Source organism: Sphaeramia orbicularis, unplaced genomic scaffold, assembly GCF_902148855.1.
Source record: "Sphaeramia orbicularis unplaced genomic scaffold, fSphaOr1.1, whole genome shotgun sequence".
Lineage (NCBI taxonomy): Eukaryota > Metazoa > Chordata > Actinopteri > Kurtiformes > Apogonidae > Sphaeramia > Sphaeramia orbicularis.
The window spans coordinates 113,669-135,938 of NW_021941470.1; the positions used below are offsets into that span (position 1 = coordinate 113,669).

The 22,270-nt window shown below is 44.7% G+C and overlaps 1 protein-coding gene across 3 annotated transcripts; it reads right to left on the reverse strand.

Moving 5' to 3' along the window:
* Positions 1-1,274: 1,274 nt before the first annotated feature.
* LOC115415921 (lipoamide acyltransferase component of branched-chain alpha-keto acid dehydrogenase complex, mitochondrial-like) lies at positions 1,275-21,811 on the reverse strand. 3 transcript variants are annotated; one of them, XM_030129600.1, is made up of 12 exons: positions 21,753-21,811; positions 19,176-19,308; positions 18,675-18,750; positions 15,608-15,789; positions 15,397-15,524; positions 10,525-10,783; positions 10,211-10,377; positions 9,348-9,425; positions 8,874-9,065; positions 8,725-8,796; positions 2,753-2,932; positions 1,275-2,721 (listed from the first exon to the last, which is right to left on the reverse strand). In XM_030129600.1, exons 1-11 carry the CDS (start codon positions 21,795-21,797, stop codon positions 2,765-2,767), a joined length of 1,500 nt encoding a protein of 499 aa, XP_029985460.1. In that variant the 5' UTR covers positions 21,798-21,811; the 3' UTR covers positions 1,275-2,721; positions 2,753-2,764. The 3 variants fall into 3 exon arrangements, with proteins under 3 accessions (XP_029985460.1, XP_029985461.1, XP_029985459.1); XM_030129601.1 differs by adding an exon at positions 12,952-12,969 and having other exon boundaries at positions 1,275-2,932; positions 10,525-10,765; XM_030129599.1 differs by having other exon boundaries at positions 1,275-2,932.
* Positions 21,812-22,270: the final 459 nt, after the last annotated feature.

Here is a 22,270-nt window from a genome sequence, read left to right on the forward strand (position 1 = left end):
ACCAGGTCTTCCAGTTCCTCCTCCTCCAGTCTCCCAGCTCCGCCTCCTCCAGTTCCCAGCTCCGCCTCCTCCAGTCTCCCAGCTCCGCCTCCTCCAGTCTTCCAGCTCCACCTCCTCCAGTCATGCTCACATCATGCTTCAAACTGTTGTTTTTTTGCCACTTTCCTGTCATGAGAGATGCTCAGTGTGCAAGCACTCTTTTTTTTTTTTTTCTGCTGAACATTCTCCTCTGCCCAATGCCTCCCCAGTGATGCTAAATTGACAGGAAAATCGGACACTCCCTCCTTAAAAAAAACCCCAAAATGAACGGCTCTTACAAGACTCAGTTCCCATCGTTCATTTCAAAGTTGCCGTTCAAAAGAATTGATTCGTTGGTGAACGTCACATCACTAGTTGCGTCACTAGAGCTGAAACAGTGTTTCCGCTAATTTCCTGTTGGGTCCCTGTTTCTCTGAGAAAGCATTAATCAGACACATTCAAAAAACACACTGCTCTGAATCCACAAAAAAAGAAACATTGCTCTGAATCCAAAAATAAATAAATAAAAATAAATAAATAAATAAATGATAAAATAAATACAAACACTGCTCTGAATCCACATCTACTTCCTGTTTTATTTTACTACTTCCTCTGAAAATATCTGTGTTCGATCCTTAACTCCTCCAACATCACCAAGGTTATAATTGTCAACGAAAACTAACGAAATGACAAAAACTGAAATTGAAAAAACATTTTCATTAACTGAATAAATAAAAACTCAAATTAAAAGAAAAAAAACAATAACTAACTGAAACTGTATTGTGAACTTACAAAACTAACTAAACTAACTTGGGGTGGAACAGCTGCTGACAAGTAGCTGTTCCACCCCAAAAGTTAGGGACAGATTTTCAGGAATTTTCAGGAAATGTTGATTCTGGAACAAAGAAAGAAAGGATTCAATTTAGGTGGTGATCGGGGGGGGGGGGTCAGATCTGTCCTGGTGGAGGTCTGCGCTCTCAGGGCTTTTCTACTTCAATATGTGACCGTTTCAGACTCAGGAGACGAAAACAGCTTCAGTTTGAGGAACGAGTGTCTGTGTTTGTACTGAAAAGACAGTGGGACACCAAGTGTTTGTCACTTCAACTTTATGGAAGTTTTTCACCAGAGATCAAACCAGTTCAACAGTTTCAGACCAAACCAGTCGTACATTTAAAGGTTCCCAGTTTCAGTTTCAGGCTGAAACAAGGAAACACATTCTACAGATTTCCCCCAAAAATACAAAAGCCCGTTTTTAACAGATATTTTCTCTTTTTTACATCGAATCTAAAAACAAACAAACAAACAAACAGGAAGTAACAGATGAAGGTCAAACCTACAGCGCAGCGTGTGTCCTTTACCCAGCAGCCACTGCAACACCAAAGGGGCAGAGCTTTACTCAACAGAACATCAGGAGACGCTTATCTGGAAGAATAGCGACCAACGCCCACTGAGCCACCGACCGACGCCCACTGAACCAGCATCTACAAAATGCCACGTCTGTGTAGGGGTGGACCCCCCGGTGGCCTGGCTCACACTGGATCTAGTTTACTGGTTCTAGTTTACAGGTCCAAGCAGCGTCTGAATGGGCCATATGGTCTGGGTGGTCTGGTGGTTCTGGGTGGTCCTCCAGATCTACTGTCCTGGATGTTTCAGATGGCTCTGATTCACATGGTCAGTCCATCCTCCAGCTGCACAATACTGAGAAGGACCATCAGGTGGACTGAAGAGGGAACATCTAGACCATCTGGAGGACCAGGGAAGGTGAGTCCTGATCTAGACCATGAAGGACAGTGGATCTGGATAACCAGGGTTGGACAGTGGATCTGGAGGACCAGGGTTGGACACTGTGGATCTGGAGGACCAGGGTAGGACAGTCCTGGTCTAGATCCCATCCATAAAATGTGTCCTTTGCTCAGTGCAGATCTGTCAGAGTTCAGACCTTCAACACAAACCAGGTCTGAACCATGTTAACCTGAACAGAACCTGAACCCACACAGAGCAGATGAAGCCCTGTCATGAGACCCAACAAACTGTCATGTGACCTGACGCTATCATCAGTAACAGCCAGATAAATGTTAAAACAGATCCTTATGACCAAATGGGGACACCACAGGGATGTGACTGGGACACCACAGGGACAAAATGGGGACGTAATGGGGACGCCACGGGGACCTAATGGGGACACCACAAGGACGTAGCAGGGACGCGATGGGGACACCACAGGGACGTGATGGGACGTCATGGGGACGTGATGGGGACACCATGGGGACGTGACGAGGACACCACGGGATGCAAAGGCTCCGATGGACACAAGCCCCTTTGATGTGCAGACAAACGGCGTGACGTGCGTTCAGGGCCCTGACGCTGCGTTCAGGGCCATAACGCTGCGTTCAGGGCCATAACGCTGCGTTCAGGGCCACTGTGGCTGTACATGTGCAGTGTTTGTATGAGCAGTTCAGACACAGTCAACTCTGTGTCCACTCTAATGTCCACTCTAATGTCCACTCTAATGTCCACTGTGTGTGTTTACGCATGTGTTCAGTTGTCATGGCAATGGCATCATGACTGACAAGCTGACCCCTCCCCCCAGCATCTGCTCTAAGGCAACAGGGAAACAACAGAAAGAGAGAGAGAGCAGGGGGTGGGCAGAGGGGCGGAGCTTGTCACAGTCCTCCCAGGGGCTGATGGGTACTCAGTGTTTATTTCAGGTCCAGAACCATGTGGGCCGGGTTCTCCAGGTGTGGATCTACTTCAGGTCCAGAACCATGCGGGCCGGGTTCTCCAGGTAGTCCTTCCACAGGTTGGAGAAGCGACACATGGTGGCGCCATCAATGATGCGGTGATCCGCTGACCAGCTGACCGCCATGATGTGGGCTCGGACCACCTGACCGCTGGGATCAAACCGAGGCAACACCTGAGCAAACACAAACCAGGTTAAACCAGGTCAAAGCAGGACAGGGGGTCAGGACAGAGACATGCGGTTCTGTAACCTGTCCTTCACATAATTAAGATCAAATTCAGATCAGATTTCAGTTTGTCATTTCATATAAAAAATTCACAAACCTAACATACTACTCAGCTCTCCGACTATCAGCAGCATTTAGTAAATAGTATAAATTACTAATAAAATAAAAAAAAAATACTGATATAAAACAGAAGTAACAATTCCCCCCTCCCCTAACAATTACCTATAAATAACTAAAACGTTTTATTTTTAAAGTGCACAGCAGTAAAGTGCCAATGGAAAGTGCATTCTGGGCTCAAGTTGAAAGTGTGAGACTTTTGTTGACCAATTTTTCATTTTCTGTCAAACTTCAGTCATATCCTCAGTATCATGAATCTGTTCGTCTGTCTGTCTGTCTGTCATTGTGGTAAATGGAGGTTCTCCCTGCAGCTGCAGCAGCGCGAACCTCCATTTACCACAATGCACTTCCAAACTGTTCACCTTAATGCAACAGATTCAGGTGAGTAATGACAGACACACAAACAGATTCATGATACTGAGGATATGACTGAGGTTTGACAGAGAAATAAAAAATCGGACCAATGGCCCTGTATCTTACCGGCCAAATTAAAGCTTTGGGAAATGTATCCAGATGCCATTTACAATTTATCCTATTACAGAAATAGCCCATGTTTTAGTCATATTTCAATCAGATCTGTAAAAAATTCAAATTCCAACTTGATTCCAACTTGGGGAGACGGAGCTCGCATTTCTGACAGAAAAATTGAACAAACTCATTAAGAAAGCAAGCTCCATCACTGGGACTGGACACAGTTCAGCAGGTGGCTGGGGTGAGAATGCTCAGGAAACTGGACTCTATTTTGAAGAACACATCTCACCCACTGCACCATCTTGAGGTGTTCAGAGAGAGCACCTTCAGCCACAGACTGATTCCCCCTCGGTCCAGGACTGAACGCAGTAGAAGGTCCTTCCTGCCTGCTGCCATTAGATTTTTTAATATCGCTGTGCAATAAATTATTGTATGCAGTGCATACTTAGGTGTTTGGGCTATTGTATTATTTACATTGCTTGTATTGTACATATTATATATATATATATATGTTTATATATATTTATTTATCTTTTATTCTGTTTACTTCTTCGTTCCATTGTTGGTTGTTTGTGGGATGTTCATCATGATGGGTCAGTGTGTTTTTCTTGTACTGCTGCTGTAGTAACAAAATTTCTTGCAAAGGATCAATAAAGTATCTATCTATCTATCTATCTATCTATCTATCTATCTATCTATCTATCTATCTATGTCATTGATGGTTAGTGATTTATTGTATCAATCGACTTCCTATCTGTTATAATGGGAAAATTTTTCAAAGTTGCACCAAATCCAGAATCAGACCAAAATAATTTCAATACCTTGTGTTGACATCATCATACAGAAGCTGTAGACCAAGTTTGGAGTCAATCAGAACTGTAGTTCGGGAGAAGATGATGATTGAAAATTTTTCCCCATAAGACCCCATGTCAAATTTTCCGTAAGTTCCCAGATCCAGAAGAAGATCCTGATCAGCATGTGGACATTATGTTTTGGTCATCTCCCCATCAGAGCTGGACTGTAGAAATTTACACTGGATATCATTTATATTTACTGAGTTATTGCATCAATCCACTTCCTATCTCTTATAATGGGGAAATTTTTCAAAGTGGCACCAAATCCAGAATAAGATCTGGATCCAAATAATTTCACTAACTTTTGTTGACATCATTATAAAGAAGCTGTCTACCAAGTGTGAAGTCAATCGGAATTGTAGTTTTGGAGAAGAAGACGACTGAAATTTTTGTAACGGACGACAGACGATGGATGATGACAGACGCCGCCGACGGACGCCGCATGACAACAATCGCTTATGGCCTGTCAGCCGGTAAGCTAAAAATTGGTCAACAAAAGTCTCCTGCACCTTTAAGCCAGAGTTGATTCTTCTAACATGTCAGGATATTGGGGCAGGGACCAAACGGGTCAGTTCCTGGGGTATGGTGGGCTCAGGGTGGGGCTCCTGCTCACAGGGCTCCAGGCTCCAGGAGGTGGTTCCTCACCGGGTCATTGGGATGGGACCTGCACTAGAGTGGCCTCCCTGTTACCTGACCTCAGCCCATGTGGTTTTGGCCTCTGGGGGTACTGGAAACAGAAGGTGTTTATGCCTGGTCCTTCAACGAACCCTGAATCAATGACGGAGTCAGAGCTGTGTGCAGGACACGGACTGTCCATCGTGTCTTGTTTCACGTGGTAGACAGAACACAGATGTGCGTACATCAGACAGTCGTCAGGTCATCAGCTCTGCCACCGAATCATTTAGTTTTGTCAAGTGTTAAGTTGAATTTTAATTTAAGTGCTAAATTGAGTGTTTATATTATTTAGTTTAAACCAAGAACCATCTTTTTTAGTTTTTTAAGGGAAGAGTTCAGTGTAAATATGTAAAACATTATTGTTGATGATCATCTTGATGACAAAAGAGAAAAAAGAAAAAGACAACATGCAGCCAAAAGGAGGCAGAGCTCAGTTTGGTCTTCCAGGAGTTCATCATTTCACATCTGTCTAGAATCGTTCATTTTTGGACCTTACCAACATTTGCACAACTCAGAAATCTGCTTCCTGTTTGATGGAGTTCATGATTCATTTCATGAGTTGAAAATGAAAAGAAACACATAGTCACTTTTTCAAAAGAGTTATTTTGTGTGAGAACACAATGAACACCTTCCAAGGTTATAATAGTTTTGGATTTTTAATTATAGTTTAGTTTTAATTAGTTTTGACCTTTTTTTCTCTTATTCAGTTAGTTTTAATTAGTTTTTAGAGCAGGTTTGTTAGTTTTTATTAGTTATCGTTTTTTTTCTGAATGCTTAGTTTTAGTTTAGTTTAGTTTTAGTATTAGTTTGTTATTTCATATATTTTATCTTCCTCATCATCCTATTCAAAGAAATTAGTGAGGCGCGGATATGGGTTACCCTGGACACTTTATTTGGGGGTCGGGTTAGGGGGGCTGATGGACTGAGCAGAGACACAATGTACCGTACAATGTATAAATTCCCTATAGCAGGTTGAGGGGGGGTGCAATCCATACACAACGTCACTTACGTGAAACAATGCGAAGATGTGCAAAGCATGAGAGGAGATGCACAAAGCAGCCAGCAGTTAAAGCAGATAGAAACATATATAAACCAGATAGAAACATATATAACCAGCTAACCAGCCGTTAAATCAGATAGAAACATATATAAACCAGCTAACCAGCAGTTAAAGCAGATAGGAACATATAAACCAGCTAACCAGCAGTTAAAGCAGATATAAACATATATAAACCAGCTAACCAGCAGTTAAAGCAGACAGAAACGTATATAAACCAGCTAACCAGCAGTTAAAGCAGATAGGAACATATTATAAACCAGCTAACCAGCAGTTAAAGCAGACAGAAACATATATAACCAGCTAACCAGCAGTTAAAGCAGATAGGAACATATTATAAACCAGCTAACCAGCAGTTAAAGCAGACAGAAACATATATAAACCAGCTAACCAGCAGTTAAAGCCGATAGAAACATATATAAACCAGCTAACCAGCAGTTAAAGCCGATAGAAACATATATAAACCAGCTAACCAGCAGTTAAAGCAGACAGGAACATATATAAACCAGCTAACCAGCAGTTAAAGCAGACAGAAACATATATAAACCACTTATAAACATATATAACCCAGTTCATCATCAGTAAACCACACCTTAGCAGATCTCTCATCTCTTAATCATCTCCAGTTCCATTATTAGCCAACTTTGCTTCAGTTCAGTTCAGCTAGCTGTAGCTAGTAACATCAAACGTTTCTTAACATTCTAACAGGTTCCATCCCTCTGTAATTGGAGTAGTTTTCATCCTCCTCTTTTCTCCTCTTCTAAACTGTGCAGTTCAGGCCTTGGAAGGCCTTTTCATGGTGATAAACTCTCCAGTTTTAACCTGGATGCTAGTCCTGTTTGACTCTGTCCTTTAGCTCTGCTCTGTCACTCACGCGCACACACACGGTACGCCAAAAAAAAAAAAAAAAAAACGACCCATGTATCACTACAGTAAACCCCAGACAGGACTGTGCTGCTGTGTCCCAGCTTTAGTCTGTATGTTCCAGGTAGAGTGGGGACCAGAAGACCACTGGAAACCACCAGTGACCAGACATGACAGACTGGGAAGTGTCGTATGGTGTCACCAGCTCAAACTGCTGGAGCGAAATAAATTAATTTCATATCAATCCGACATTGACAAAGATGAAAACGAAGGGAATTGTATCCATAATTTTTATACGTTTTAGTTAGTTTTGTAAGCTCACGATACAGTTTCAGTTAGTTATCGTTTTTTTCTTTTAATTAGAGTTTTTATTTATTTCAGTTAACGAAAATGTTTTTTCAATTTTAGTTTTCGTCATTTCGTTCGTTTTCGTTAACGATTATAACCTTGACACCTTCAGACCTGTTCTAACAGATCCACATTAGATCCACTGAAGGAACCTCAGACCTGTTCTACACAGATCCACATTAGTCTGGGACCACTGAAGGGGTTTTCTGTCAGATGGAGGTGAGGAGTTAGAGCTTCATGCCCTGAAAGTGCATTTGGATTGATTCACTATGTTTAAAGTTATCATTGCAGAAAGTCTGATTGTGATTTTTTTATTGGGACATAGCGGTAGATGAGTGAACCTCCAGAGGAACCTGTTCCTTTAACAGGTTCCTCTCCTCACATGTTCATTGTAGAGCCCGACCAATTAAGCGGCCGATTAATCGGGCCAATTATAGCGTATCACCAATTAATCAACATCGGCCGATGTGGCCAATATATTAACTTTTTTTGCTGCGCGGAGATTCTGTCGCTCGCTGCTCCTGTGTGTGCTGCCCGGAGAATAAGAGGAACTTTAAAGCGAGTTAGTTTCACTTTCACTCCTGCTCGGACAATGACGCTATCACCCCCCGACACACAACCACATAATCACAGAGCTACACCCCCCCACCCACACACACATCCCCGCTCGTGTGCTCTGACAAGGATGGACTGCTTATCCCCTCCGATCCCCCACCCAGCGAAAATCGTGGACCGCTACCGTGCACTCTGACGAGGATGGACTGCTAAACCCCCCTCACCCCCCGGCACACACCCCCATGTCTGTGCACTTCCCCTCCCAGTTTCATTCTGTGGGCACACCTGGGTGTTAATAGCGTAGGGGAGACCGGGGAAAACTGGAACACAGGTCAGTTGTAACTCTTGCTATTGCTCCAATCAGGAACAACTTAGGACTCACCTAATTTACTCTACACATGCTCAGTTTAGTCCTTAGTCCACATAAGAAGTTGTAGTGCCATGAGGCAGACACAGCAAAATTTGTGAGTGAAAACATAATTGTATGGTCAGTCATATTTTTTGCTCTAATTATTTTTGTGATTGCATAGTTTGCATTTGAAAGTTGTGTAAATTATCTGTGAGATAAACAAATATTTATGCAACTGTTTATCCACCTGTTCACAATTATCTAATATCAGATTATTATATCCTGTGTAGATCAGTGTTCTTATTTCATACATTGGCCATTATATCAGATATCGGCTTTTTTTAGCCCCCAATATCGGTATCGGCCCCAAAAATCCCATATCGGTTGGGCTCTAGCTCATTGGACCCTTTCTCCTGGACTTTCATCTGTCTGGTGTCATACTGAACCCACCTGGATTTTCCCCAGTGCTCCGATGGCAACCTCTGGAGGCAGGATGACGGGTTTGGCGTACGTCCCTCCGATCTGAAGCACAAACACAGTGGGTTACATCGGTGGGGCGTGGCAGCGGACTGGCACCCTGTGAACGGTGGCGAACTCACCGATCCGATGTTGGACAGCGTAAAGGTTCCACCGCTTAGGTCTGCGGCGCCCAGCTGACCGGCGGCGCCCAGAGTCTGCAGGCGGTTCAACTCCTGAGCAATGTCGAAGACGCTCAACAGCTGAACGTTTTTCACATTAGGAACCAGCAGACCCTGACTGGTGTCCATGGCCACGCCCACGTTATGAGAGGCCTGGAGGACAAACACAAGGTCAGCACCCCCTGCAGAGGATGAACCCTAAAAACACAAGGGCAGCACCCCCTGCAGAGGATGAACCCTAAAAGCACAAGGGCAGCACCCCCTGCAGAGGATGAACCCTAAAAACACAAGGGCAGCGCCCCCTGCAGAGGATGAACCCTAACAGGACCAACAGTAGACTCAAGTGCCCCCCTTTATTTAGGTCAGTTTATGATGTTTGATGATGTTTATAGGTGATGTTCTGGAGCAAAGGATTCTGGGAGCTGAGTCTCTTACCTTATAGGTGATGTTCTGACAGCCTTCGTCCACTGACGCATTGAGGATCGGGAAGTGAAGGAGTCCAAGAGAAGCCGCCTGAACCAATGAGAGAGCAGAATGAAGAGCCAATGAGAGAGCAGAATAAAGAGCCAATGAGAGAGCAGAATGAAGAGCCAATGAGAGAGCAGAATAAAGAGCCAATGAGAGAGCAGAATGAAGAGCCAATGAGAGAGCAGAATGAAGAGCCAATGAGAGAGCAGAATAAAGAGCAAATGAGAGAGCAGAATAAAGAGCCAATGAGAGAGCAGAATAAAGAGCCAATGAGAGCCAATGAGAGAGCAGAATAAAGAGCCAATGAGAGAGCAGAATAAAGAGCCAATGAGAGAGCAGAATAAAGAGCCAATGAGAGAGCAGAATGAAGAGCCAATGAGAGAGCAGAATAAAGAGCCAATGAGAGAGCAGAATGAAGAGCCAATGAGAGAGCAGAATGAAGAGCCAATGAGAGAGCAGAATGAAGGCCAATGAGAGAGCAGAATGAAGAGCCAATGAGAACACAGAATAAAGAGCCAATGAGAGAGCAGAATGAAGAGCATGAAAACACACATGAACACAGACTGAACCTGCTTTAACCCCAGGTACAGTCCAGACCAGGTCTCTGGAGTCTGGACCAGGCCCCTTTAACTCCGTTTACGGTCCGGATCGGGCCTCTTTAACCCCAGGTACGGTCTGGACCAGGCCCCTTTAACTCCAGGTACGGTCCGGACCGGGCCTCTTTAACCCCAGGTACAGTTCGGACCGGACCTCTAGAGTCCAGACCAGGCCTGGTACACCAGGTCCAGTCCAGACCGGTCCTGGTACACAGGTTGTATCTGAGGTCTGACCTTGATGAAGAAGGGCATGTAGCTCAGTTTGACCCCTCGGCCCTCAGACGTGGACTTCAGGTCTGATCTGAGCTGGACCAGTTGGCTCAGGTCCACCTCATCACAGTAACCGAAGTGTGGGATCTGCAGCGCCGCCGTCATGGTCTTCACCATGGCCCTGTGGAAACCTGAAACAGAACCAGAACCAGGACCAAGGTCAGACCAGGGTCCACACAAGGACCAGGGTCAGACCAGGGTCCACACTGAAGACCTGATCCACAGTCAGACCCGGGTCCAGACTGCAGACCTGGTCCTGGTCCCTGGTGCCGTCTGACCTTTAAGCGGCTCCATCCGGTCCTTCCCGGTGAACACAGGTCTGGGTCCAGTAGGTCCAGCAGGTCCAGGTCTGGACACCATTGCAGCGCTGGTGGGCCTGGGAGCAGCAGAGGGGGGAGGGGCAGTGGGCGGAGTCCGGATGTCCTGGAAGGGAGCAGGAGGTAGAATGGCCCCGGTCTGTTTGGACAGGAAGTTGAGGATGTCCTCCTTCAGGATCCGCCCATCTTTACCAGAGCCCACCACCTCAGAGAGCTTAATCTGAAAGGTCAAAGGTCACAGGGAGACAGGTAAAAACACCAGAGACCCACAAAGACCACCAGAGACCACCACCTGAGAGAGCTTAATCTGAAAGGTCAGAGGTCAAAGGTCAGAGTTAGAGGGAGGAGACCACCACAGACCAACAGAGACCACCAAGGACCACCACCTCAGAGAGCTTAATCTGAAAGATCAAAGATCACAGTGAGACGGAGCAGACCACCAGAGACCACCACAGACCACCAGAGACCACCACCTCAGAGAGCTTAATCTGAAAGGTCAAAGATCACAGTGAGAGGGAGGAGACCACCAGAGACCACCACCTCAGAGAGCTTAATCTGAAAGGTCAAAGATCACAGTGAGAGGGAGGAGACCACCAGAGACCACCACCTCAGAGAGCTTAATCTGAAAGGTCAAAGGTCAAAGATCACAGTGAGAGGGAGGAGACCACCAGAGACCAACAAAGACCAACAGAGACCACCAAAGACCACTAGAGTCCCCCACCTCGCTGAGCTTAATCTGAAAGGTCAAAGGTCAGGGTAGGGCTGCATGATTTTGGCAAAAAAAAAAAAAATCCCGATTTTTTCCTCTAAAAACTCGATTTTCGATTTCGATTTTTGGGTAAAACTACAAAAGCCAACAGAAGTCAGCATGTGGTTTTCGTGAGCAGCCCACAATGGAAGGCACTGCTCTGACCTCAAATCTGCGATGGTATCATGTGATGAACCCACAGAAGTTTATTTTTCTCTTAATTAAATCTTTATTGAATGAAGTAGAGTATACAAACAATGTATACAACAAGAAAATAACATAAGTTTGCCAGGGGGAATACACTATAATACAATGTCCAAATCAGAGCAAATACTTATGTTTTTTTTATAGCCGTTTTGTTTCCAGATTTATCCAACAGCTTTAAATAGCATTCAACATCTTTCAAAAAATAAATATTTGGTTTTGCGTTCCAGAACTTATGTTTGTGAATGAAAAATTTAGCAAGTAAGAGGACTAAATTGATTATTAAAATTTTTTTATTTTTTTATTTTTTTCCCTTTTTGGGGTATCTGGGCCCACAGAAGCGATACCAATGTAAGTCAGTGACAGGCATCAGTCATGTGTGCGTGGGTCACGGAATATGAGTGATCCCCATGCGGTTCTATTTAAACTGAGGGATCCGTGCGTGGAACAGACTGACCCAGGACACACTGGAGAGATTCTGTCTGTGGAGCTGGTGGATGTGTGTGGGCACAGGGCTGTCTGGGCTCCTCTGCTGAGGCTGCTGACCCCGAGACCCGGACCCGGTTCGGAAGAAGACAGTACAGTACGGATCCGGGACAACGGAAGATGAGTGATCTGCATGCCGTTCTATTTCAGTTGCGGGATCCGTGAAGCCCCGGCTTACATTGCTATAAATACTGCGGGCTCATTAACAAAGTCCGGTCATTACACGGACTTCTGTGACAGACCGCGGTCACTGATAGGAGGAAGAGCCTACGGTAGCCCGCAAGCGTGTGGCCCGGAGGCACACTGCCCGGAGGCACGAGAGAGATGAAATCGATTTTACAATTTCCCTTTTTTAAAAACTGTCTTAATTAAAATATCCGATTTCAATTTAAAATCAATTAATCGTGCAGCCCAAGGTCAGAGTGAGAGGGAGGAGACCACCACAGACCAACAAAGACCACCAGAGACCACCACCTCACTGAGCTTAATCTGAAAGGTCAAAGGTCAGGGTGAGACGGAGGAGACCACCAGAGACCAACAAAGACCACCAGAGACGTAACAGAGACCACCACAGACCACCAGAGACCAACAACGACCACCAGAGACCAACAAAGACCAATAGAGACCACCACTTCACTGAACTCTATCTGAAAGGTCAAAGGTCAGGGTGAGATGGGGAAGACTACCAGAGACCACCACTTAACTGAGCTTAATCTGAAAGGTTAAAGGTCAGGGTGAGATGAGGAAGACTACCAGAGACCACCACAGACCAACAGAGACCACAAAAGACCACCAAAGACCAACAGAGACCACCACCTCACTGAGCTTAATCTGAAAGGTCAAAGGTCAGGGTGAGACAGAGGAGACCACCACAGACTACCGCAGACCAACAGAGACCCACAAAGACTAACAGAGACCACCACAGACCAACAGAGACCAACAGAACCCACCACCTCACTGAGCTTAATCTGAAACGCTGAAGGTCAAAAGTCAGGGTGAGACGGAAGAGACCACCAGAGACCCACAAAGACCACTACCTATCAGGAAAGCCAAGTCATCCACCTACCAACTCGACCCCCTGCCAACTGGTCTGGTCAAAGCCTCCATAAACTCCCTCACCCCTCTTATAACTGCCTTTGTTCATTCCTCTCTCACCTCTGGTCTTGTCCCTTCATCTCTCAAATCAGCTTCAGTCACCCCCATCCTCAAAAAACCTGGTGCCGACCCAAACAACTTCAATAACCTTCGTCCTATCTCCAATCTACCTTTTCTATCGAAAGTACTTGAAAAAACAGTTGCATTTCAGGTCCATGCCCACCTCTCCGACAATAACCTTTATGAACAATTTCAATCTGGTTTTCACCCACTACACAGCACCGAAACGGCTCTATTAAAGATCACAAATGACCTCCTTATGGCTGCTGACTCTGGACTCCTTACAATACTCATTCTTCTTGATTTAGCAGCAGCATTTGACACTATCTCCCACTCCATTCTCATCGACAGACTAGCCTCCATTGGCATCTCAGACACACCTCTCAACTGGTTCATCTCTTACCTCTCTGGCCGGACTCAGTTCATTCAATTAAAAACATTCACATCCCACCCATCCCCCCTCTCCTCTGGTGTTCCCCAAGGCTCTGTTCTTGGGCCCCTTTTATTTACCATCTATCTCATCCCTCTTGGTCAAATATTCCATAAGTACAATATTCATTTCCATTGTTATGCGGATGACACCCAGCTCTACCTGTCCACCAAACCCAGTTCCACCCTTCCACCCACTCACCTCTCTGACTGTCTACAGGAAATCAGAGCCTGGTTCTCCAACAACTTCCTCAAACTTAACAGTAACAAAACAGAAATTCTTCTTATTGGCACTAAATCCACCCTTTCTAAAATAAACAACTTTTCCATTCATATTGACAATTCCCCAGTTTCTCCCTCCCCCCAGGTTAAGAGTCTGGGTGTCATCCTTGATAACACACTCTCATTCCAATCTCATATTAATAACATTACCCGTTTAGCCTATTTCCACCTACGCAATATCTCCCGTCTCCGTCCATCCCTCTCCCCTAACAATACTGTAATTCTGATCCATAGCCTGGTCACATCCCGCCTAGATTACTGTAACTCCCTTTTATTTGGTTTACCGGACAAATCTCTTCATAAACTGCAACTGGTTCAAAACTCTGCCGCACGTATCATCACCAGAACACCATCCATGAGTCACATAACACCTGTCCTGCAACAACTCCACTGGCTTCCTTTAAATCTCGCATCATAAATAAAATTCTACTTCTTACCTTCAAGGCCATAAACCACCTTGCCCCTCAGTACCTCAGGAATCTCCTCAACATAAACATTCCCACCCGCAGTCTCCGGTCATCTTCATCTGTCCAGCTCACCCTCCCACCTGCCCGCTTGACTACCATGGGGTCCAGAGCTTTCAGCCGCTCAGCCCCCCGCCTCTGGAATGCCCTCCCAGAGCACATAAAAAACTGTGATTCTATTACCACCTTTAAATCCCAGTTTAAGACTTATTTATTCAGACAGGCCTACTCTATTCCATAATTTCACTTTTATCTACTGCCATTTTATGTACTTATGTGTTTTATATATGTATAATTGTAATTTTAATTGTGTTTTATTTATTTTTAACAACCTTGTGCGGTGACCTTGAGTGTCCTGAAAGGCACCTATAAATAAAATGTATTATTATTATTATTATTATTATTATTATAATTATTATTATTATTATTATTACCTCACTGAGCTTAATCTGAAAGGCTGAAGGTCAAAAGTCAGGGTGAGACGGAAGAGACCACCAGAGACCCACAAAGACCACCAGAGACCACTACCTCACTGAGTTTAATCTGAAAGATCAAAGGTCAGGGTTAGAGGGAGGAGACCACCAGAGACCCACACAGACCAACAGAGACCACCACCTCACTGAGCTTAATCTTAAAGGTCAAAGGTCACAGTGAGACCACTAGAGACCAACAGAGACCACTACAGACCAACAGAGACCCACAAAGACCACCAGAGACCCACAAAGACTACCAGAGACCACCAGAGACCCACAAAGACCACCAGAGACCAACAGTGACCACCACAGACCCACGAAAACCATCAGAGACCAACAAAGACCCACAAAGACCATCAGAGACTAACAGAGACCCACAAAGACCATCAGAAACCAACAAAGACCCACAAAGACCATTAGAGACAAGACACAATGAAACAGACCGGGACAGACCTAGACCAGGACCAGGACAGACCTGGACAGACCAGAACCAGGACAGACCAGGACCAGGACAGACCTGTCCAGGACAGACCAGGAAAAACCTGGACAGACCTGAACAGACCTGGACAGACCTGGTCCAGGACAGACTTACGTTGTTCTCCATGGCCAGCCTCCTCACAGCGGGCGTGGCCTGGGTCTTGTGTCCTTTGATCTCCTGGTGGGTGTGCTCTTCTCGGGCCATGGCTGGAGTCTCCACCACGTCCTCCTCCTGGATCAGCTCTGGAGGACAGGGACAGTCAGACCACAAGACCAGGAACCACCACAGACCTGGACCTGGACCCGGACCCAGCCCCAGCCCTCACCTGCGCTGGCCTCGGTCTCTATGTCCACCAGTGGTTTTCCCACCAGTGCCGTGGCGTCCACGTCGTAGTACAGTTTTCGGATGACGCCATCGTATCGGCTGGTGATGGTGACAGATGCCTTATCGCTCTGAACCTCACAGATACTGTCGAACTGGGACACCTTATCCCCCTCCTTCACATACCTGCACAAACACAGACCAGGGACATGTGGACCCACAGACCAGGGACACGTGGACCCACAGGCCAGGGACACATGGATCCACAGAAGTGGAGACATCCTCAGGTCCTTCAGACATGATGAACCCACCTGGACCTTCATCAGACAGACTCTTTGGTTGTGGTCTTTTACAGAGGTTTGGTCTGGCGTTCTGTTTTTGACTCTCATTGTGTTTTCAGTATATTTTTGTCTCTTGTCTTAAGGGATAGGAATCGAGAACCGGTTCTTTTTGAGAACCAGGTCCCAGTAGCTTGATTCCTTAGAATCATTTGTCTGCCTGTTTAACAACTCTGCTTATCGAGTCCGCGTTCGTTGTGCATGCACAATGACGTCACACGTACGCTGCATTGTTTTGGTCAGAACGTAGCCAACATGGCGTTGAGGCAGAAATGGTCTAAAAAGATGACACCAGGTCCACTTACTTGGAACACTTGAAAAGCTTCCATGTCTTCAAAAGGGTAGAATCCCTCCAATATCCTCAAACATTTGTCCACAGCAAGTAAATCATTTACAGCACAGGTGTCAAACATGCGGCCCGCCAAAGGGTCCAGTCTGGCCCCGGGATGAATTTGTGAAATGCAACAATTAGACTAAGACATTAACAATCCTTTTAGTTCAGGTTCCACATTCAGACCAATTCAGTCTCAAGTGGGAAGGACCAGTCAAATACTATCATAATAACATATAAATAATGACAACTCCAAATGTTTCTCTTTGTAAATGTAACTATTTTCACGTATTTACACTAAAACAAAGTATAATTTTGCAAAAAATGTGAATAAATTGAAATGTCTTAAGAGAAGTAAGTACAATTTTAACAATATTCTGCCTGTTACTAAATGTTTTGTGTATCTGTAGATCCACTGTGATCTGTAAGTTATAATGTACATGTGTAAATGATAAACTGAGGCATAATGGTTAAAATTACACTTATTTTTTTCAGTTTGTTCCTGTTATTCACATCTTTTGAAAGGACAGTTTGTAGATGTAAACCTGTTTATATTGTAAATTTATTTTTTTTCGCTCTAAAATATAGAGGAAAGTTTGGGGTTGACATTATTTATATATTATTTTGTTATTATTTTACTGGTTTGGCCCACTTCAGATCAAATTAAGCTGAATGTGGCCCCTGAACTAAAATGAGTTTGACACCCCTGATTTACAGGAATGTCACGTATTTGAGAAACTATTTAGCGGCACTTGTGAATGTAGTGGCAGAGTGAACGCCGGGCCGGTTCCGGTGCGGGCAACAAATATCGTCAGTCCTCAAATACAAGTTTCCGAAGGTAAGAAGGGAAATGAAATGAGGTGCACAACAATGGGAGACAAGCCGAGCCAAGTCAAACTGGTTCCACATAGTAGAAATGCGGCAATAGATGAATTAGTAAAGCGTCTTGAGTTTCACTTTCACTGTAGCCCCCCCCCCAGACCGGGTCCAGCATCGTCTGTTATTATTATTTGTACATACTGTGTATATTATATTTTCTGTGCAGAGATGGAAATACAAAAAGACAGTTTATGCAAACACACTCGTTTGTACTCTTTTATTCCCTCACCCAATGAGAATTGATAAGAGAATCAATAAGGAATCAGATTGTTAAGAAAAATCGATACTGGAATCAGAATCATTAAATTCTTAACGATTCCCATCCCTACTTGTCTTTGATGAACCCTAAACAGATCCAGGTGGATTCTGGAACTGTGTCCAGCTCACATGTACATACCACTCCTTCACCTCTCACATGTACGCATCACTCCTTCACCTTTCACATGTACATACCACTCCTTCACCTCTCACATGTACATACCACTCCTTCACCTTTCACATGTACATACCACTCCTTCACCTCTCACATGTACGCATCACTCCTTCACCTTTCACATGTACATACCACTCCTTCACCTCTCACATGTACATACCACTCCTTCACCTTTCACATGTACATACCACTCCTTCACCTTTCACATGTACGTACCACTCCTTCACCTCTCACATGTACGCACCACTCCTTCACCTTTCACATGTACATACCACTCCTTCACCTTTCACATGTACATACCACTCCTTCACCTCTCACATGTACGCACCATTCCTTCACCTTTCACATGTACATACCACTACTTCACCTTTCACATGTACATACCACTCCTTCACCTCTCACATGTACGCATCACTCCTTCACCTTTCACATGTACATACCACTCCTTCACCTCTCACATGTACATACCACTCCTTCACCTTTCACATGTACATACCACTCCTTCACCTCTCACATGTACGCACCACTCCTTCACCTCTCACATGTACGCACCACTCCTTCACCTCTCACATGTACGCAACACTCCTTCACCTTTCACATGTACATACCACTCCTTCACCTTTCACATGTACATACCACTCCTTCACCTTTCACATGTACGTACCACTCCTTCACCATCACCTCTCACATGTTCGCACCACTCCTTCACCTCTCACATGTACGCACCACTCCTTCACCTCTCACATGTTCGCACCACTCCTTCACCTCTCACATGTACGCAACACTCCTTCACCTTTCACATGTACATACCACTCCTTCACCTTTCACATGTACATACCACTCCTTCACCTTTCACATGTACGTACCACTCCTTCACCATCACCTCTCACATGTTCGCACCACTCCTTCACCTCTCACATGTACGCACCACTCCTTCACCTCTCACATGTACGCACCACTCCTTCACCTTTCACATGTACATACCACTCCTTCACCTTTCACATGTACATACCACTCCTTCACCTCTCACATGTACGCAACACTCCTTCACCTTTCACATGTACATACCACTCCTCTCAGTTGTACGTACCACTCCTTCACTGTCACCTCCATGATTCCCTCTCCGATGTCGGACAGTTTGAACTGGACGATGGGTCCATGGTTTGCTGTGGGGACAAACACACCGATGACATCGTCAACACCGTCCAATCACTGCAGTGTGACCTCTGACCCCACCCCCATCACCCGACACCTGAACGTGACACCAAAAACCAGGAGGCGAACCCAGACCTCTGGCTGGTTGCCATGGAAACCGTCTCTTTTCAGGTGTACTGTCTGTGAATACAGTGTGAAGGATTCAGAACCAGAACTGGACCCATCAGGCCTGAACTGGACCCACCAGGTCTGAACTGAGCTGAGATAAGATTGTGGTTAAAGTAAAGCTGGATGAAGGTTGAGGGTCAGGGGTCTGGTCCTGTTCTGGTCTGGTCCTGGTTTGGTTCTGGTCCTGATCTGGTCTTGGTATCTAGTCCTGGTCTGGTCTGGTCCGGTCCTGTTCTGGTTCTGGTATCTGGTCCTGGTCTGATCTTACCTGTGCAGGTGTACAGTGTTCTGTATCCAATTGTCTGCAGATTTCGTCCTAATGTGACGGTGAGTCGTGGAACGGTTCTGTCTGATCTGAGGTTCTGGACCCGGAAACATCTGTGATGGTACTGATGAGTTAGCTTAAAGACACAAGCAACAGCCAATCAGAACCCACAGAGGACACACAAGCATCAGCCAATCAGAGCCCAGAGTTCACAGAGGTTGGTATTTCCAAACTGTAGATGCTGACAAACCAAAGCCCCGCCTCTTTGTGTTTGGTCATGTGACCCAGTGGCTGGACCACATTCCAGACTGAACACACTGAACTCTCAGACATCAGTGTCCTGGAAACAAGCTGTCAGTTTGTGTCAGAAATCCTCAGTTTGTGTCAGAAATCCTCAGTTTGAAACCTGAGGCAGATGAAACTTGAGTAAACCCAGAGAACAGAAGTTGACTGTCTGACTCTTTTCTTTCCTTGTTATTCTTTTCTCTGTTTCTGGATTCCAGTGGTCCTCAAACTGACAACATATTTCATCATTTACTGTCATCATTTATTCTATAAGTTGTTTTTTTGAATTAATAATTTGAATTGTGAAATATCCAGCCCTATGTAACAGAACAAACACAGGCTGTCTGTTCAGACAATAAGATCAGACAGAAGAATAATAAACACCACCCAACTGTAGAAGTCCTTTTTAACTGGACACGAGACATGCTCTGGGACACTTCGGCTCATATATGTATTTGGCAGTTAACACTTTCTAACAAAAAAAAAAAAAGTGTTTAATTTAGTTTGACTACTTGAATGTTTGGGCAGGGACTCCTTATTGTTGAGTCTGGTTTGAAATATTTCTGCAAATCTTGAATGTACTTGTAGCAAACACAACAAAAACTTGTGGATATTTTGAAAGTTTCTTCCAAATGTGTCCCACTCTATCTGTAAAAACAGACTGTGGATTTAAAAAAAAAAAAAAAAAAAAAAAAAAAAAAAAAGAACAGAGTGTGGATTAGAGGACATGCTTTTATCACAGGTAGAGGTCAAACAGCCCTGTGGGTTTATTACACTAGCAACAAGATATGATAGCAGTATTTGAAATTTGGATAGAACTGTATTCATTCTTTGGGCAGGGAAATGAAGGAGGAAAAACAAACTCAGATCGAATATGACCAGAATGACATACTCTGATGATACTGTTACATATTTATGATGCAGAGAAAGAGGATCATTTATAAAATCATCACAGACTGTTCTGGGACTACAGAAGACAGTGGATCTGTCTTTTATATCCTTGACAGTGACATCAACCAACCCCTCCTTTAACATGTTTTTATATGATTGTATTAAGTATTACAAATCTCTTAAGTATATTGTAAATATGTTTACAAAAAAGCCAGAAACCTTTATTTTAGTTTCTCTAAGTCCTTGCTGTTTAAATTATATCTTGCCTAGTCCTTTGTGCTCTACTGTCCAGTCAGATTTACTTATTTTTCTTTCTACTACAATATTTTCATTACATTTTAAATGTCTTTTTTTTCCACATAGTTGTAATAGTTGTGTTTAATCACTCCACCACGTCTCAAATGTATTTGTAGATTTCTCTTTTGTCATGTTTTTCCCATTCTTGTTCTGTAAATTTGCTTTGTGCCAATAAAAAAAAAAGAAAACATTTCACCAAAATAAAAAAAAGAAAAGAAAGTGACATTATATTAGCATCAATGTAGAAACAGCAGCTAGCATGTATTAGCATCCTCCACAGACACCGCTTCTGGAGGTGGAACAGCAGTTAGCATGTGTTAGCATCCTCCACAGACACCGCTTCTGGAGGTGGAACAGCAGTTAGCATGTGTTAGCATCCTCCACAGACACCGCTTCTGGAGGTGGAACAGCAGTTAGCATGTGTTAGCATCCTCCACAGACACCGCTTCTGGAGGTGGAACAGCAGTTAGCATGTGTTAGCATCCTCCACAGACACCGCTTCTGGAGGTGGAACAGCAGTTAGCATGTGTTAGCATCCTCCACAGACACCGCTTCTGGAGGTGGAATAGCAGTTAGCATATGTTAGCATCCTCCACAGACACCGCTTCTGGAGGTGGAACAGCAGCTAGCATGTGTTAGCATCCTCCACAGACACCGCTTCTGGAGGTGGAACAGCAGTTAGCATGTGTTAGCATCCTCCACAGACACCGCTTCTGGAGGTAGAACAGCAGTTAGCATGTGTTGGCATCCTCCACAGACACCGCCTCTGGAGGTGAAACAGCTGGAGCCCGCACAGGTCAGCTAACATCGGACCCGTTCTAACCTTGCCCCGTCTCACATCTGTCCCAACCTGCCGCTAACTCGAGCTAACAGCCGCTAACCCGTGCTAACAGCCGCGTTAGCATGTACACTGAGACAATGTTTGGATTTCAACCTCACATCTGCAGCTAGCTTTAGCATTAGCACCTGGCTGCATTAGCATGGCTGCGGAGCAAAAAGCTCACATCCCCACCCGGTGCCGGACAGGGCCAGCCCGCAGCGGTAAACCCAGCGGCTGTTAAACCCTGGTAAATGTGCAGTTTATAGTAAATGTTCTAAAGTTCTCACCATCCGTCTGATCAGGCTGAAGGAGCCTCTGGTCACCGCCGCCATCTTTCCTGTCTGCCGACCACTGGCACTCTGACGTCACACTGCACGCCCCTCACAGCAGCCAATCAGATTGCAGCGTCCGGGCTGCCTCCTTTTGCCTCTGTCTAGTGCAGGGGTCAGCAACCCTGGTCCTAGAGAGCCACTATCCTGCATGTTTTAGATGTATCCCTCTTCCAACACACCTGATTCAAATGATAAGCCTATCATCAAGCTCTGTAGAAGCCTGGTAACGACCATCAGGTGTGCTGGAAGAAGGAAACATCTAAAACATGCAGGATAGTGGCTCTCTAGGCCCAGGGTTGCTGACCCCTGGTCTAGTGATCAAAGATGGAACAACAGATTAAAAAAAGAACAGCTTTAAAAATAAATAGATAAATAAATAAATAGAATTAAAAAAAGAACTACAGCTAAAAAAAAGAACAACAGATTTAAAAAATAAAAACACTGCTAAAAAAACAGCTGCAATGATTGAACCA

What these genes read in the sequence shown, in the direction of transcription:
- LOC115415921 (XM_030129600.1), bottom strand. Translation starts at nt 21,797, where the DNA reads ATGGCGGCGGTGACCAGAGGCTCCTTCAGCCTGATCAGACGGATG. An exon ending in CGCTGTCCAACATCGGATCG is followed by an intron (nt 8,797 to 8,873) that starts GTGAGTTCGCCA and finishes TTTGTGCTTCAG; the next exon opens with ATCGGAGGGACGTACGCCAA. An exon ending in GAGCACTGGGGAAAATCCAG is followed by an intron (nt 2,933 to 8,724) that starts GTGGGTTCAGTA and finishes GTGTTTGCTCAG; the next exon opens with GTGTTGCCTCGGTTTGATCC.